This window comes from Aotus nancymaae, unplaced genomic scaffold, assembly GCF_030222135.1.
Source record: "Aotus nancymaae isolate 86718 unplaced genomic scaffold, 86718_ANA_hifiasm-v0.15.2.pri h1tg000028l, whole genome shotgun sequence".
Lineage (NCBI taxonomy): Eukaryota > Metazoa > Chordata > Mammalia > Primates > Aotidae > Aotus > Aotus nancymaae.
Genome location: NW_026988441.1, coordinates 26,222,029 through 26,236,326, shown reverse-complemented (window position 1 = coordinate 26,236,326; position 14,298 = coordinate 26,222,029). Strand labels below are relative to the sequence as shown.

Below are 14,298 nucleotides of genomic sequence, written 5' to 3'. Positions count from 1 at the left end.
GTGGGCCATAACAGTCTTCACAGGCCCAGAGATGCCCGATACCCCTTGTGACACAGCAGTTCCCAACAGGGCACCCTTGGAGCTTCTGGGGCACCTCTCTAAGTAAAGGACACACACCAGCTCCATTCTTTCTAATGGTCTGGGGCCAGGCTGGCCTCTGATCCACTTGGACACATAGCCAGAAGCAAGGGGTCTCAAAGCTGTCATGGTCACTTCACTCTGTGCTGTCAAGGTGACGTGATCTCACCAGCCAGCCCTCCATGTGGTTCGGGTGTCACAGGGCCTCATCCTGAATGTGGAAGTGGCTGGACTTGCTGGGAATGCTGTCACTGCAGCCACCCCCCTTTGCCTTCCTACACTGAGGGGTCTGGACAAGTTCACCCGTGACGAGTGACCATCCTTTCCCAGGGACAGGAGAGAGCACCCTCCAACCTATGGCTCATAACTCAGGCGACAGGTAACCCATGGTGAGGAGCAGTGCTTTGGGGCCTCAAGGGCTCAGCTGAAGAGCCTTAGAAGCTCCTCCAAGAAAAGACGCAAGGACACCCTTCTGCAGCAAATGCGAGATGGGCGTGCGCCCCTGCCCTGGCTGGCATGAGCCACTGCATGAGTGGAAGAAGGGTCCCAATGCTCCCAAGATTAAGCCCATGCTCTGATGCCCAGCAACACCCCTGCCCCACCCCTTATCCTCCTTTGTTCTTCTCACCCCAGAGGGGCCAAGGCTCAGCTCGGAGGCCCGATGACTGCAACTCAGTCCAAAGCACCCATGCCCCTGGCCACGCGTGCCCTGATCTAGAGATCCCCCCTGCTAGAGCACAGGTACTGGCGGTGGGGGAGCTGCAGCTCCCACAACTTACCTTTGATCTCCAGCCACTGCTCATAGTCCTCCTCCTCATCCTCATCTGGAGACTGGAAGACACTTGGGCGGTGCGCCACAGGCAGCTGCTTGGCGTGTGAGTAGCTCTTGACCGGACCCGGCAGGCTGGCTAGCCCAAGGCCTGTCCGCCTGCTGATGAGGAGGGACCTCTTCCCGGTGCTGGGGGTGGGCATGCTGGGAGGGACGCTGGGCGTGCTGGGGGGCGCATCTGGTATAGGAGGAAGGGTATGCGCATTTGGGGTCTGTAGGGCACCTCTCCTGGTTTCCCACCTAACCCAAGTGCTGTGGGCCTCCAGGGGGTTAGGTCCTTGACTTCCAGAACTCAGGGACTCAGGAGGCCACCCTGATTCTACAGATGGGGACAGTGAGGCTGAGAGCGAATGGACTCACTGTAGTCCCCCAGCCAGAAAAGAAGAAGCCTGGGGCTCTGCAGGGGGCTACTCTGGCTGTAGATATCTCAACTGTGCTGCACCCACAGACTAGGGACACGTCAGTTATGCTGGGTAAGACCCGAGTCCCCAAATCCCAGTTTACAACCATTCCCTTGGAGGTCTGTGGCCAGGCTGACTGGCCAGGGCAAGCCTATTGGGTGTTCTCAGCCTGAGAGCTGATGGGGAAGGGACTCAAACCAGCCTTCTTTATTCTTGGATGAATTTGGTCTTGGGTTAACTTTTCTTAGCTGTTGCTTAGAAAACCTGACAAAGGTCAAAAAGCAGCTGTCTCACCAGCAACAACAGGCTCTGGTTGGTAAACCTCAAAGTCAAAGACATGGGCAGGCTTCCCGTGGGTGACGATTTACCCACCTAGCTTGTCACACTGCACACCTGTAGGTGAGCAACCTACGGACAGGGGTCCCATTCCTTGCACAGGTGTTACTGCCCGCTGCGGAAGGCTGGGAATCCTGAGGCGCTGACAGCGGGGCCAGGTGCGGAGGACCTGGAGACTAGCAATTCCAACCCACACCTCAGTCTCCAGAGGACCCACAGTGCAGAAGCACCCACAGCAAGGCAGGGGATGGGGTGGGGCTGTGTGACAGCTTCAGGCAGAGCCCTGAGTCCAGTGATGAGCAGCATGAAACTGGCCAGCTCACCACCCTGAGAGGACTAGGACCCCACTGATCATGACAGAGGCTGGCTCTGCACTTGGGAGCCTCATCTTTTTTTTTAGTGACAGGGTCTTGCTTTGTTACCCAGGCTGAAGTGCAGTGGTGCAATCATGGTTCACTGCAGCCTCAACCTCCTGAACTCCTGGGCTCAAGCAATCCTCTTGTCTCAGCCTCCAGAGTAGGTGGGACTACAGGGGCATGCCACCATGACTGGTTAATTTTATTTTTATTTTTTGCAGAGATGGGTTCTCCATATGTTGTCCAGGCTGATCTCACACTCTTGGATTCAAGCGATCTCCCCACCTCAGCCTCCCAAAGGGATTACAGATGTGAGCCATCATGCCTAGCAAGGGCTTCATCTTTTTAAGCCTCAGCTTCCAAAATGGAAAGTGTGGAAATGGAGACAATCAGCTGCTTACAGGACTCAGTAAGAGAGATTTAGATGGACCACTTAAACCTAAAAAAAAATCATGTCGAGTGGGAGGAAGCATGGAACAAAATGCACAGTATGTCATCATCTGGGTAAAGGGTCAAAAACCCAAAACAATGGCACACACTGCTTGAGTGACAGGACAACAGGAGTTGTCGAACACACAATTTCTTGACAATTACTTGCTGTAAGAAAGGGGGACGGGAGGACTCCAATCTCAGGTATTTTTCTTTTTTTCTTTTCCAGATGGAGTCTTGCTCTGTTGCCTGGGCTGGAGTGCAGTGGCGCAAACTCAGCTCAGTGTAACATCCGCCTCTCAGGTTCCAGCAATTTGCCTGCCTTAGCCTCCTGAGTAGCCGGGATTACAGGGGTACGCCACCACGCCTGGCTAATTTTTGTTTTAGTAGAGATGGGGTTTTACAGTGTTAGCCAGGCTGGTCTCAAACTCCTGACTTCAAGTGATCCGCACACCTCGGCCTCCCAAAGTGCTGGGATTATAGGTGTGAGCCGTTGTGCCCACAGAGTATTTTTGATGATTAAAAAAGATCAGAAGTATCAAAGGCAAAATGTCACATCTATGATTATTTTTCCTTTTTGAGATAGGGTCTTGCTGTCCACCCAGGCTGGAGTACACTGACATGATCTTCACTCACTGCTACCTCCACCTCCCAGGCCCAAAAGTAATCCACCCACTTCAGCCTACCCAGTCGCTGGGACTAAAGACACACACCACAATGCCTGCCTAATTTTTTTGTATTTTTTTTGTAGAGAGGAGGTTTAGCCATGTTGCCCAGGCTGGTCCTGAACTCCCAAGCTCAAGCGATCCTGCCCTCTTCGGCCTCTCAAAGTGCTGCGATTACAAGCATGAGCCACTGCGCCAACATCTATGAATTCTGAGTGAAGAGAAAATGATGTGTGTTGTCAAATGTCTACCAAAGAGAAACAGAGGTAGAGAGAGGTGTCCCTTCAGAGGATTCAGTGAGAGCACAGGCATCATTTGCTTACACAGAGCAAGGGACATGGCAGGCACTGAGTCCACACTCCCTGGCATACAGGGTGGTACCTGATAAACACCAGTGCCCCAGTGGTCATTGCTGGGCGCCCCCAACTGCCTGCCTACCAGGCACCTCAGCCGCAGCAACAGCCCCAGAACCTGCTGTTCTCTGATGCAGCTCAGGTGTCTCAGGCTAGCCCAGTGCCCCTGCAAACCCCATCTGCAGAAGACCTGCTCACCCCTGCTGGTGGGTTCAAGCTGACCCAGTATGGAGATGCCTCCCATCTCCCAAAGTGGTCCCACAAGCATGGGGAGGGCTTGATCACGGCCCCACCTGCCCCAGATGTAAATCTGACTTATCTGTCTCTGCTTCTACAGGGTAAACACCCTGACTGTTGGGTCTACATTTGCCCCCTTGGTATTAATTTACATATTTATTATTTGGGCTGGGTACAGTGGCTCCTGCCTGTAATCCCAGCACTTTGGGAGGCTAAGACAGGTGAATTGATTGAGCTTAGGAGTCCAAGACCAGCCTGGACAACGTGATGAAATCCCAACTCTATCAAAAAAAACAAAAATTAGCCAGGTATGATGGCGTGTCCTGTAGCCCCAGCCACAGGGAGGCTAAGATGGAAGGTTTGCTTGAGCCCCAGAGGTCAAAGCTGCAGTGTGCTATGATTGAGCCATTGTATTCCAGCCTGAGCAACAGACTGAGATCCTGTCTCAAAAAACAAAAATTATTTATGTATTACTTATTTATTTATGCCTTTGGTGCAAGCATGGTAGAACGAGAGGGCTCTATGATTACGGGTGAGCAGAAGGATTCTCAGGTGTGACCCATCACTTCCCACGTGCCCAGCAACCCCAGGGGGAGATGCGAGGGCAGCACTGAGGAACAGGAGGCCTACACTCACCTGTGCTGGTCTGTGACTTCTGCAACTTCAGAAACTGCTGCAGGAAGCTACCATCGTTGGCAAACTTGTTGGAAATGCAAGAAGAGTTGTTTGCGTTTGTGATTCTAGAACCAAGACAGAGGGTAGAGAGGGTGAGCCGGCTAGAGAAGCAGTGAGGGCACCAGAAGACAAGAATGAGGATGAGGCCACCACCTCGTCCATCATGGCCCCTCACTCACTCTAGCACTCTCACCTACTGGGACCACAAACTGGTGCCCGGAGATTTCGGGAGATACGGCAAAGTGCACACAGCAGGCTTCGGTACCGTAAGCTAGGAACAATCTTGTTTCGATAAGAGCACTACTCCAAGTATTACCTCTGCCTGAATATTAAACCTCCAGGTCCAAATGGCCCTCGGACAAGATGGTTCCTGCTCTCTTTCTGCACAGCATCTGTCCTCCCTTGCTAGTTAATCTGGGTTGTTACTGACTCACGTCTGTCCCCCTGCTAAACCTTAGAGTTCTCCAAGGCAGGGCCTACATGTCTCTATTTATTCATTCATTCGCTTATGTGAGACGCAGCTTCACTGTCACCCAGGCTGGAGTACAGTGGCACAATCTTGGCTCACTGCAACCTCCTCCACCTGGGCTCAAAAGATTCTCGTGCCTCAGCCTCCCGGGCAGCTGGGATTATGGGCGTGCACCACCACACCTGGCTAATTTTTGTCTTTTTAGTAGAGACAGGGTTTCACTATGTTGGCCACGCTGGTCTCGAACTTCTAACCTCAAGTGATCCTCCCAACTCAACCTCCCAAAGTGCTGGGATCACAGGCATGAGCCACTGCACCTGGCCTATTTATTTTTAAGAGACAGGGTCTTGCTCTGTTGCCCAGGCTAAAGTACAGAGTGCAATGGTGCGAAAACAGGGACTACTGGCAGGTGACACCACACCTGGATGATATTTTAATTTAATTATTTTTTGAGGGGGGGTAGAGATAAGGTCTTACTATGTTGCCCAGGCTGGTCTTGAACTTCTGGCCTCAAGTAAGGGTCCCATTTTAGCCTCCCAAGTCACTAGGACTACAGGCATGTGACACCGTTCCTAGCCAATGCCATTTTCTGACAGGCATGAAGGGCAGCTCTGACAACAGTAAGATTGCTTTGGCTGTTTGCTTAGAAATGTACGATACCCAAAGAAATGCCTGCAGACCCCAGCTCTGAGCTGCAGGTCCACATGGGTAAAGAAACACAGGCTTTGGCTAAACGTGGTGGCTCATCCTTGTAATCCCAGCTACTCAGGAGACTGAGACAGGAGAATCGCTTGAGCCCAGGAGTTTGAGGCTGCCATGACGTATGATCACACCACTATACTTCAGCCTGGGCAACAGAGTGAGATCTTGTCTCTTTTAAAAAAAAAAAAAAAAAAAAAAGTAACAGAGGCTCATTATGGAACAAATGGCAATGTAGAAAACTGAAATAAGCCCGGGCAATAAAAAAAAAAGTAACAGAGGCTCATTATGGAACAAATGGCAATGTAGAAAACTGAAATAAGCCCGGGCAATACGGAGAAAACCCCATCTCTACAAAGAATACAAAAAATTAGCTGGGTGTGATGGCGCATGTCTATAGTCCCAGCACTTCAGAGGATCACCAGAGCCCAGGACGTCTAGGCTGCAGTAAGCTGCAATCGTGCCACTGCACTCCAGCCTGGGTGACAGAGTAGGACCATTTCAAAAAAAAAAAAAAAGAAAAGAAAAACTGAAACATAGAAAGGAATGGGAAAACCCAACTAAGTCTCCCTACTTTTAACAGCCACTATTAACACTGGTATGTCTTTACTTGGCTCTCTAAGTCAGAGGAAATAAGGCTGTGATCACAGCACACATTCTACCTCTTCTAGTTCCTACTATAGCACACCATCCTGCTCCAATCTCAAATTCCTCAGACACACTGCTTTTTAAACCCACATGATGTTCCGCCATATGGATGTACCCAAAGGTGGTAAAAGCTCATGGAGTCCACAGGGCTAGCCTTTTTCCTTTAAAAAGAAAAAAGAAATACCAATGAACTAAAAATGAATAACCTAAATAAGTCAACAAGGAGCACTGGTTAAATATAAATTACGGGCCATCCACAGGGAAGATGGGGCAGCCCTGAAAAGTTGAAATTTTAGACAATCAAACACAATGTTAAAGGAAAAACAAAAGAGCAGATATAAAACAATATCTACAGTGTGGCTCTACTTAAATCAAAATACATTTGAATTAAAAATTGTTAGAAAGGCCAGGCGCAGTGGCTCACACCTGTAATCTCAGCACTTTGGAAGGCCAAGGCAGGTGGATCACCTGAGGTCAGGAGTTCAAGACCAGCCTGACCAACATAAAGAAACCCCATCTCTACTAAAAATACAAAATTAGCTGGGCGTCGTGGTGCATGTCGGTAATCCCAGCTACTTGGGAGGCTGAGGCAGGAGAATCTCTTGAACCCAGGAGGTGGAGGTTGCGGTGAGCCAAGATTGCACCACTGTACTCCAGCCTGGGCAACAAGAGCAAAACTCCATCTCAAAAAAGAAAAAAAAAAAAAAGAAAAGGCAAGAGCTGCTGGGTGCAGTGGCTCATGACTGCAATCCCATCGGCAGGGGGAACCTCCCTTTGGGAGGCCAAGGTGGAAGGGTCACTTGAGTCTAGGTGTTTGAGACCAGCCTGGGCAACATAGCAAGACTTCATCTCTACAAATAATAGAAAAAATTAGCCAGGCATGGTGGCACGTCCTTGTGGTCCCAGCTACTTGGGAGGCTGAGGCAGGAGAACTGCTAAAGCCCAAGAGCTCAAGGCTGCAGTGAGCCATGATCCCACTCCAGCCTGGGTGACAGAGCAAAACCTCATCTCAAAGAAAAAAGAAAGAAAACGAAAGGCCGGAGCTGGGACAAGGCCTTGGGGAAGGTTAACATGCTCTGTCTTCCAGACCCCAGAGGAAGGGGCCTGCTCTCGGATTATCAACCTCCAGCCTGAAAAGCTTGGATCTGGTCACCCTCATCACAACACCACCCCTCGATCAAAACCCTTGGTGCCCTCAGTGTTTCTCAGGATAGTCAAGGGGAAACCCTTGCTGAGCTACCATCCACCTCCCATCCACTAAGGGACAGCCCCTTTGGTACAGCAGCTTAGTCTGCCCCTTCACGTACAGTCTCTCTCCCTTTCCTGCCCTCTGCTGGGCAGACCTTTCTCTGCTTCCTCAGTGGGCCAGCTCCACTTGGGCTTTCAGGATGCAAAGCTTCTCTGTGGCCACAGGGCCTGGGAACACACTGCCTAGTGCTATCTTCCAGGAGTTCTGGGGTGGCACCCACATCCCTTTGCTCATAGTTTGTGACCCCATAAGGACAGAGCTGTTTTTTGAGACAGAGCCTCACTCTGTTGCCCAGGGTGGAATGCAGTGGTACGATCTCAACTCACTGCAACCTCTGCCTGCCAGGTCCCAGAGATTCTCATGCCTCAGCCTCCTGAGTAGCTGGGACTACAGGTACATGCCACCATGCCCACCTAATTTTTTTATATTTTTTAGTAGAGGCAGGTTTTCACTATGTTGGCAAAGCTGGTCTCAAACTCCTGGCGTCAAGTGATCCTCTGCCTTGGCCTCCCAAAGTGCTGGGATTACAGGTGTGAGCCAGCACACTTGGCCTCAGAGCAGAGATTTTTTTTACTGTTATACCCCTGTCCTCTGCCCCACAGCTGGCCGGCAGTAAATAACTACTGAGTGAATGAGCTGGCAGGCTGCCTTCTGGGCTCCCACACACCCTTCATTTCTCTCTTGCCACAGTGAGCCTTCCAAGGGCATCTAGGTCATTCCTTAGATCATCAGGTTGGATGCAGGCACACAATGACTGCCCTCACAAGTAAAACTCTATGCTGGTGACCCTCAAAGATCCCTATCCAGGCCCCAGGAGGCACTTACTCGCCAGGATGTGGGGGCTGAGGGCTGGCCACCTGATTCTGCTTGGCTTTCTGTTCCATTTTGGCTTCAATTTCCCGTTTCTTCTGAGCGATGAGCTCTTCCTGGTGAAGGATGTTCATGTTCATTTTTCCAGATTTAGGGGGAGCAACCCCAAACCACCGGTTAGCCTTTCCTGGGGAGGGAAAAGGAGTACATCAGAAATCACCTTTGCTTCACAAACACCCCAAGAAGCTGTGACAGGCCAGATGGCAAGATTAATTCACACATCCATTGGTTCATTTATTCAGCAGACACTTACAGAGTGCCTGCTGTGTACCAGGCCCTGTACTTACCAGGTGCTACGCAAGAGAGCACAGGTCATTGCCCACTTGGGACTCACTTTGGGCTGGGAAGACAATAGACCCATAACAAAAAAGTCACTGCACAGCCAGGTGCGGTGGCTCACACCTGTAATCCCAGCACTTTGGGAGGCTGAGACGGGTGGATCACAAGGTCAAGAGATTGAAACCATCCTGGCCAACATGGTGAAATCCCGTCTCTACTAAAAATACAAAAATGAGCTGGGTGTGGTGGTGCGCGCCTTTAATCCCAGCTACTTGGGAGGCTGAGGCAGGAGAATCACTTGAACCAGGGAGTCAGAGGTTGCAGTGAACTGAGATGGTGCCACTGTACTCCAGCCTGGGTGACTCTGAGACTCCGTCTCAAAAAAAAATTTTTTTTAAAGTAACTATATAATATGGTAAGAGCTCTGCTAGAAACTAAAAAATGGTGAAAAATAGTAACAGAAGAGTACATATGCAGGTAGGGCAGCCAGAAAATAAACACTAGAGGAGGAGACATTTAAACCAGAAAAAGCGAGTAAGAAGCCAGCACCGGGAAAAGCCAAATGGGAGATGATCTGGGCAGAGGAAGGAGCAGATGCGAAAGCCCAAGGCAGGAAGAAGCCTGGTACATCCAAGGAGCAGCACGTGCCCAGCATGGTCAGAGGGGCCTGCTCCAGGGACAGGCAGAGGTGGGGCATGTCAGAGCATATGTGCTTTATTATAAGCACTTTGGGGAGTGATGGGGAAGCACTAAGATGAAGATTGACAAGATCCATTGGATCTTTTTTTTTTTGAGACAGGGTCTGGCTCTGTTTCCCAGGCTGGAGTACAGTGGTGTGATTTCAGCTCACTGCAACCTCTGCCTCCCCAGCTCAAGCGATCCTCCTACCTCAGCCTCCTGAATAGCTGGGATTATAGGCATGTACCACCTCACTTGGCTAATGTTTAAATTTTTTAATAGAGATGAGGTCTTGCTATAGTGCCCAGGCTGGTCTCAAACAATCTTCCCACCTTGGTCTCCCAAAGTGCTGGGGTTACAGGCATGAGCTACCGTGCCCCCAGTTGGCCTTTTTGAGACAAAGTCTCACTCTGTCACCCAAGCTGGAGGGCAGTGGCACCATCTTGGCTCACTGAAACCTCCATTTCCCAGGTTCAAGCGATTCTCCTGCCTCAGCCTCCCAAGTAGCTGGGATTAAAGGTGCCAATCACCACACCTGGCTAATTTTTATATTTTTAGTAGAGACAGGGTTTCACCATGTTGTCCAGGCTGGTCTCAAACTCCTGACCTCAAGTGATCCGCCCACCTCTGCCTCCCAAAGTGCTAGGATTACAGGCGTGAGCTACCGAACCCAGCGTTTTTGTTGTTGTTGTTTTGAGACAGGGTCTCACTGAGTTGCCCAGGCTGGAGTGCAGTTGCATGATAGTTCATTGCATCTTCAAACTCTTAGGCACTAGAGATTCTCCCATCTCAGACACCTCAATGGCTGGGACTACAGCCACACTCTACCAGGCCTGGCTATTTTCTTTTATTTTTTGTAGAGACAGGTTCTTGCTATGTTGCCTAGGTAGTCTTGAACTCCTGTCCTCAAGGGAGCCTCCAATGTAAGCCTCCCAAAGTGCTGGGATTTTAGATGTGGATCACCACACCTGGCCAATATCCACAGGGTCTATTTTCATCCTGGCTACTAGGTAATCATTCTGGCCAGAAAATGGACCGGCAGTAAGACCAGGGAGGCTCACTGGTTCCAAGCAACAAACAATGACGTCTTCAGATTAGTGTGACAGCATGGAGACAGGGAAGACACCTCAGAGGTTCCCCATGGGACTCAGAATAAAATCCAAATTCTTAAAGTCTGAGCCAGGCATGGTGACTCACGCCTGTAACCCCAGCAATTTGGGAGAATGAGGCAGGTAGATTACTTGAGGTCAGGAGTTTGAGACCAGCCTGCCCAACATGGTGAAACCCCATCTCTACTAAAAATACAAAAAATTTGGCGGATGCAGTGGCAAACGCCTGTAATCCCAGCTACTCAAGAGGCGGAGGCAGGAGAATGGCTTGACCCGGGGAGGCAGAGGTTGGAGAGAGCCAACATGGCACCACTGAACTCCAGCCTGGGAGACAACGCAAAACTCCACTTCGGGGCGGGGGGAGGGGGGAAGAGAATTCTAAAAGTTCATTTTCAAGGCCCTGCCACATGGTTCCCCTCCCCACTTCTGCTTCATCCTTGACATTCTTCAAAAGGACAAGCCCATCCTACCATGGCCTTTGCATTTAGTGGCCCCCCTCTGCATGGAAGGCTCCACCCTCCAGGTATTCCCATTGCTGGCATTCATTGTCTTAACTCAAAGGTCTTCTGCTTGAAAAGGATCTTCCTCGGGCCAAGTGTGGTGGCTCAACACTTTATTTAATCCCAGCACTTTGGGACGGTGAGGTGGAAGGATCCCTTAAGCCTAGGAGTTCCAGACCAGCATGAGAAACATGGCAAAACAATAAATACACAAATTAGCTGTGTGTGGTGGCGCACACCTGTGGTCCCAGCTACTTGGGAGGCTGAGGTGGATCACCTGAATCCGGGGAGCCGCAGTGAGCCGTGACTGTGCTACTGCACTCCAGGCTGGGCGACAAAGTGAGACTCTGTCTCCAAAAAAAAAAAAAAGAAAAGGTCTTTCCTGACTATCCAATATCAGCAGCCTCCAGCCCTCCACCTCACATAATAAGTCAGTCTTTGTAAATATTTTCTCATTAGTGCACTGACACCCCAGTAGAAACCTCCAGAAAGACAGGGCCCTGTTTCGGTCACCGCTGCATGCGTAGCGCCTAGCACAGTGCCTGGTACACAGTAAGCACACTCTTAAGTATTTGGTGATGAGCGAATGCATTCTATTCTGGGTAAGTAGGAAGGCCAAGGCTTGCAGCAAAGTGAGGGTCAAAAGACGCGGGAAAGTGTCCTCAGAGCACTTCGGAAAAGCAGCTTTTCCAGAAAGCGGGACACAGGCCAGAGAGCAGCTGCTACGAAAAGAGGGGTGCAGGACAGCCCAAGGTTGCTGCTGCATCGGGGAACGGAGCTTGGAACAACCCTGAAGGCGGTTGTTTCGGAAACGGGACGCTGGGCCAAACCGGGTGGCGGCCTCTACGGAGATCCCTGCGACCCCAATAAACCAGGCGGGGGCCGCCAGCAACCTGGGGCTGGGGTCTTGGGAAACCAGGAGGTGCAGAAGTCGACGCTTTAGGCTGCCCAGGGGCTGAGGCGAGGGGTCCACAGGTCACAGCAGGACCGACTCAAGGAGTAAGGGGAGACACGTAACCCCGGGACCCAAGCGGGCTCCTGAGGGGAGGCGAGGGCTGTTACCTGCAACATCCCGGTTGTCCATCTTGAGACTCATCCAATCCCACAATGCTCCGGTGCCACTTAAGGGGCCTTGTTATAGTGCGCATTGCCTGATGGGAGATGTAGTTCGCATCGGTCAGACTCGCCCTATCACGTCGTGGATGATTGGGTTTTTTACCTCAAGAAACAAAAGCCTCAGCCTATTGGCGATTCCCAAGTCTCAGTCATGATAAGCAGATGGTGTCGCCCTTTTTACACCTTCCAGAAGCGGCGGCATCCCGAATACAAACTACATGTTCCAGGATGCTTTGGGCGGCAGATCTCGCGAAAGCCGCGAGGAGCGCCGGGCCCCGCCCCGCGCGCCTTCTTCCGCCTCCCTGTGGCGGCGTCTTGTTGTTGTGGAGGCCAAAATGGCGGCTCAGGCGGCGGCAGCGGCCCAGGCGGCGGCGGCTCAGGCTGCGCAGGCCGAGGCGGCCGACTCGTGGTACCTGGCGCTTCTGGGCTTCGCTGAGCACTTCCGCACTTCCAGCCCGCCCAAAATCCGCCTATGCGTACACTGCCTGCAGGCCGTGTTCCCGTTCAAGCCGCCGCAGCGCATTGAGGCCCGTACGCACCTGCAGCTGGGCTCCGTTCTCTACCACCACACCAAGAACAGCGAGCAGGCGCGCAGCCACCTGGAGAAGGCGGTGAGCGCGGGCCGGGCCGCGAGGGAGGAGTCGCGGGCTCCTTGCAAGACCTGGGGTGACGGGTCGCGACCGCGGCGGGCGAGGGTCGCTCCTCGGCGACCTGGGGGCGAGACCTCCGTTAAAGCCTCAGGACCTTCGCCCGCCTCTGCCGGACCCCAAAGCTTCCAGCTTCTCAGGGGACACAAAGTCCTCGCCCCCCACGCCTTATTCTCCGTCTCTGGTGACAGGGCTCCAGGAGCCCCTTCACAGTACTCCGAAAGTTGCCTGTTCTTGGGAGCAACAGGATCCTCAAGTCGTCTGGTTTTCAGATGATCCCACATGTTGGTGGCGATGGGGACATCACTGGGTCCTGCAGCTACCAGCGCCTCCTAGTTCAGCTTCGGGAGCAACAGCCCCAAACGCTTCCACCTAAAGTGACTTGGGGTAGGGGTTGGCAGAGGCGAGACCCCTGGCTTCTCCCCGGGAATCTGAAGTCTGGTGTCTCAGGAACCGGGAAGGGCATCCTCCTCCTTGGACGTGGAAGTTTAGTACTCGTTGTTTCTGGAAAGTCTTGTGTCCTCATCAATAATTCCTGGTGTCATATGAGGGAAGCTGAGACCCAGAGTGTGAAGAGGGTTATTTGAGGCCTATGAGGAGGAGAAACAGGTTCTGGTTCAGTTTCAGTATTAGGGGATCTTGTAGCTCTTGCTTTTTCTCTATCTACTGGTGACTTGTACCATCCAGTAGTCCATCCTCTTCTGAGTGAGTCCCTCCCCTGTCCCAATTTGACTTCTGTGTCATCTTGGTGCGTCAAAGAATGCGGGAGAGTGGCTGTCATTCTACCCTTTTAAGAAACTTTCTAGGGCCGGGCTCAGTGGCTTCTGCCTGTAATCCCAGCATTTTGGGAGGCGGAGGCAGGCAGATCACTAGAACCCAGGAGTTTGAGACAAGTCTGGGCAACGTAGTGAGACTCCGTTTATACAAAAAATTAGGTGGGCGTGGTGGCATGGGCCTGTATAGTCCCATCTACTCCAGAGGCTGAAGTGGGAGGATCAAGGCTGCAGTGAGCAGTGATTGCGCGACTGCACTCCAGCCCAGGTGACAGAGTGAAACCTTGTCTCAGAAAAAAAAAAAAAAAAGGAAAAAAATGATAAAATTACAGGCTGTGGAGGCGTTTTTTCTCACAGCAACCCTGCTTCTGTCAGACCCCTGCCTCCCTTTTGCCATTTACCCAGCTCTGTCCTGCTTGAATAGAGAATTCTTGAAAAGAATCAACTCAAATTTTAAAAACTTATTAATCTGAGGTAAATCCAAGCTCACCTCAGCTAGTAACAAGTTGCCTTGAGGAGTAGATCAAATCTTTGTTCCGCAGACTGTAAAAAGTTGGAAGGAGACTTTATTTTATTTATTTGTTTATTTTGAGACAGTTTTGCTCTTGTTGCCCAGGCTGAAGCGCAATGGCACAATCTCAGCTTACTACAACCTCCGCCTCCCAGATTCAAGCGATTCTCCTGCTTCAGGCCGCAGAGTAGCCGGGATTGCAGGAACCCGCCACCACACCCGGCTAATTTTTTAAATATTTTTAGTAGACATGTGGTGTCACCATATTGGCCAGGCTGGTTTCAAACTCCTAACCTCAACTGATCTGCCCGTCTCGGCTTCCCAAAGTGCTGGGATTACAGGCATGAGCCACCGTGCCCAGCCAATTTTATTTATTTATTTTTTGAGACAG

At 51.4% G+C, this 14,298-nt stretch overlaps 2 protein-coding genes across 2 annotated transcripts in view; one reads left to right on the top strand and one right to left on the bottom strand.

Moving 5' to 3' along the window:
- The window catches only part of SUGP1 (SURP and G-patch domain containing 1), a 30,104-nt gene extending 18,105 nt beyond the window's left edge, over nucleotides 1–11,999 (bottom strand). The window contains exons 1-4 of the mRNA XM_012443556.2: nucleotides 11,923–11,999; nucleotides 8,250–8,421; nucleotides 4,321–4,424; nucleotides 858–1,085 (exon numbers count right to left, since the gene is read on the bottom strand). Of these exons, the coding sequence (XP_012298979.2) occupies nucleotides 858–1,085; nucleotides 4,321–4,424; nucleotides 8,250–8,421; nucleotides 11,923–11,956 (538 nt within the window). The 5' untranslated portion in view covers nucleotides 11,957–11,999. The remainder of the gene's footprint in view (nucleotides 1–857; nucleotides 1,086–4,320; nucleotides 4,425–8,249; nucleotides 8,422–11,922) is intronic.
- A 281-nt stretch (nucleotides 12,000–12,280) lies between these two features.
- MAU2 (MAU2 sister chromatid cohesion factor) overlaps nucleotides 12,281–14,298 on the top strand; it is a 36,489-nt gene continuing 34,471 nt past the window's right edge. Inside the window, exon 1 of the mRNA XM_012443553.2 lies at nucleotides 12,281–12,587. Coding sequence (XP_012298976.1) covers nucleotides 12,312–12,587 — 276 coding nt within the window. The 5' untranslated portion in view covers nucleotides 12,281–12,311. The remainder of the gene's footprint in view (nucleotides 12,588–14,298) is intronic.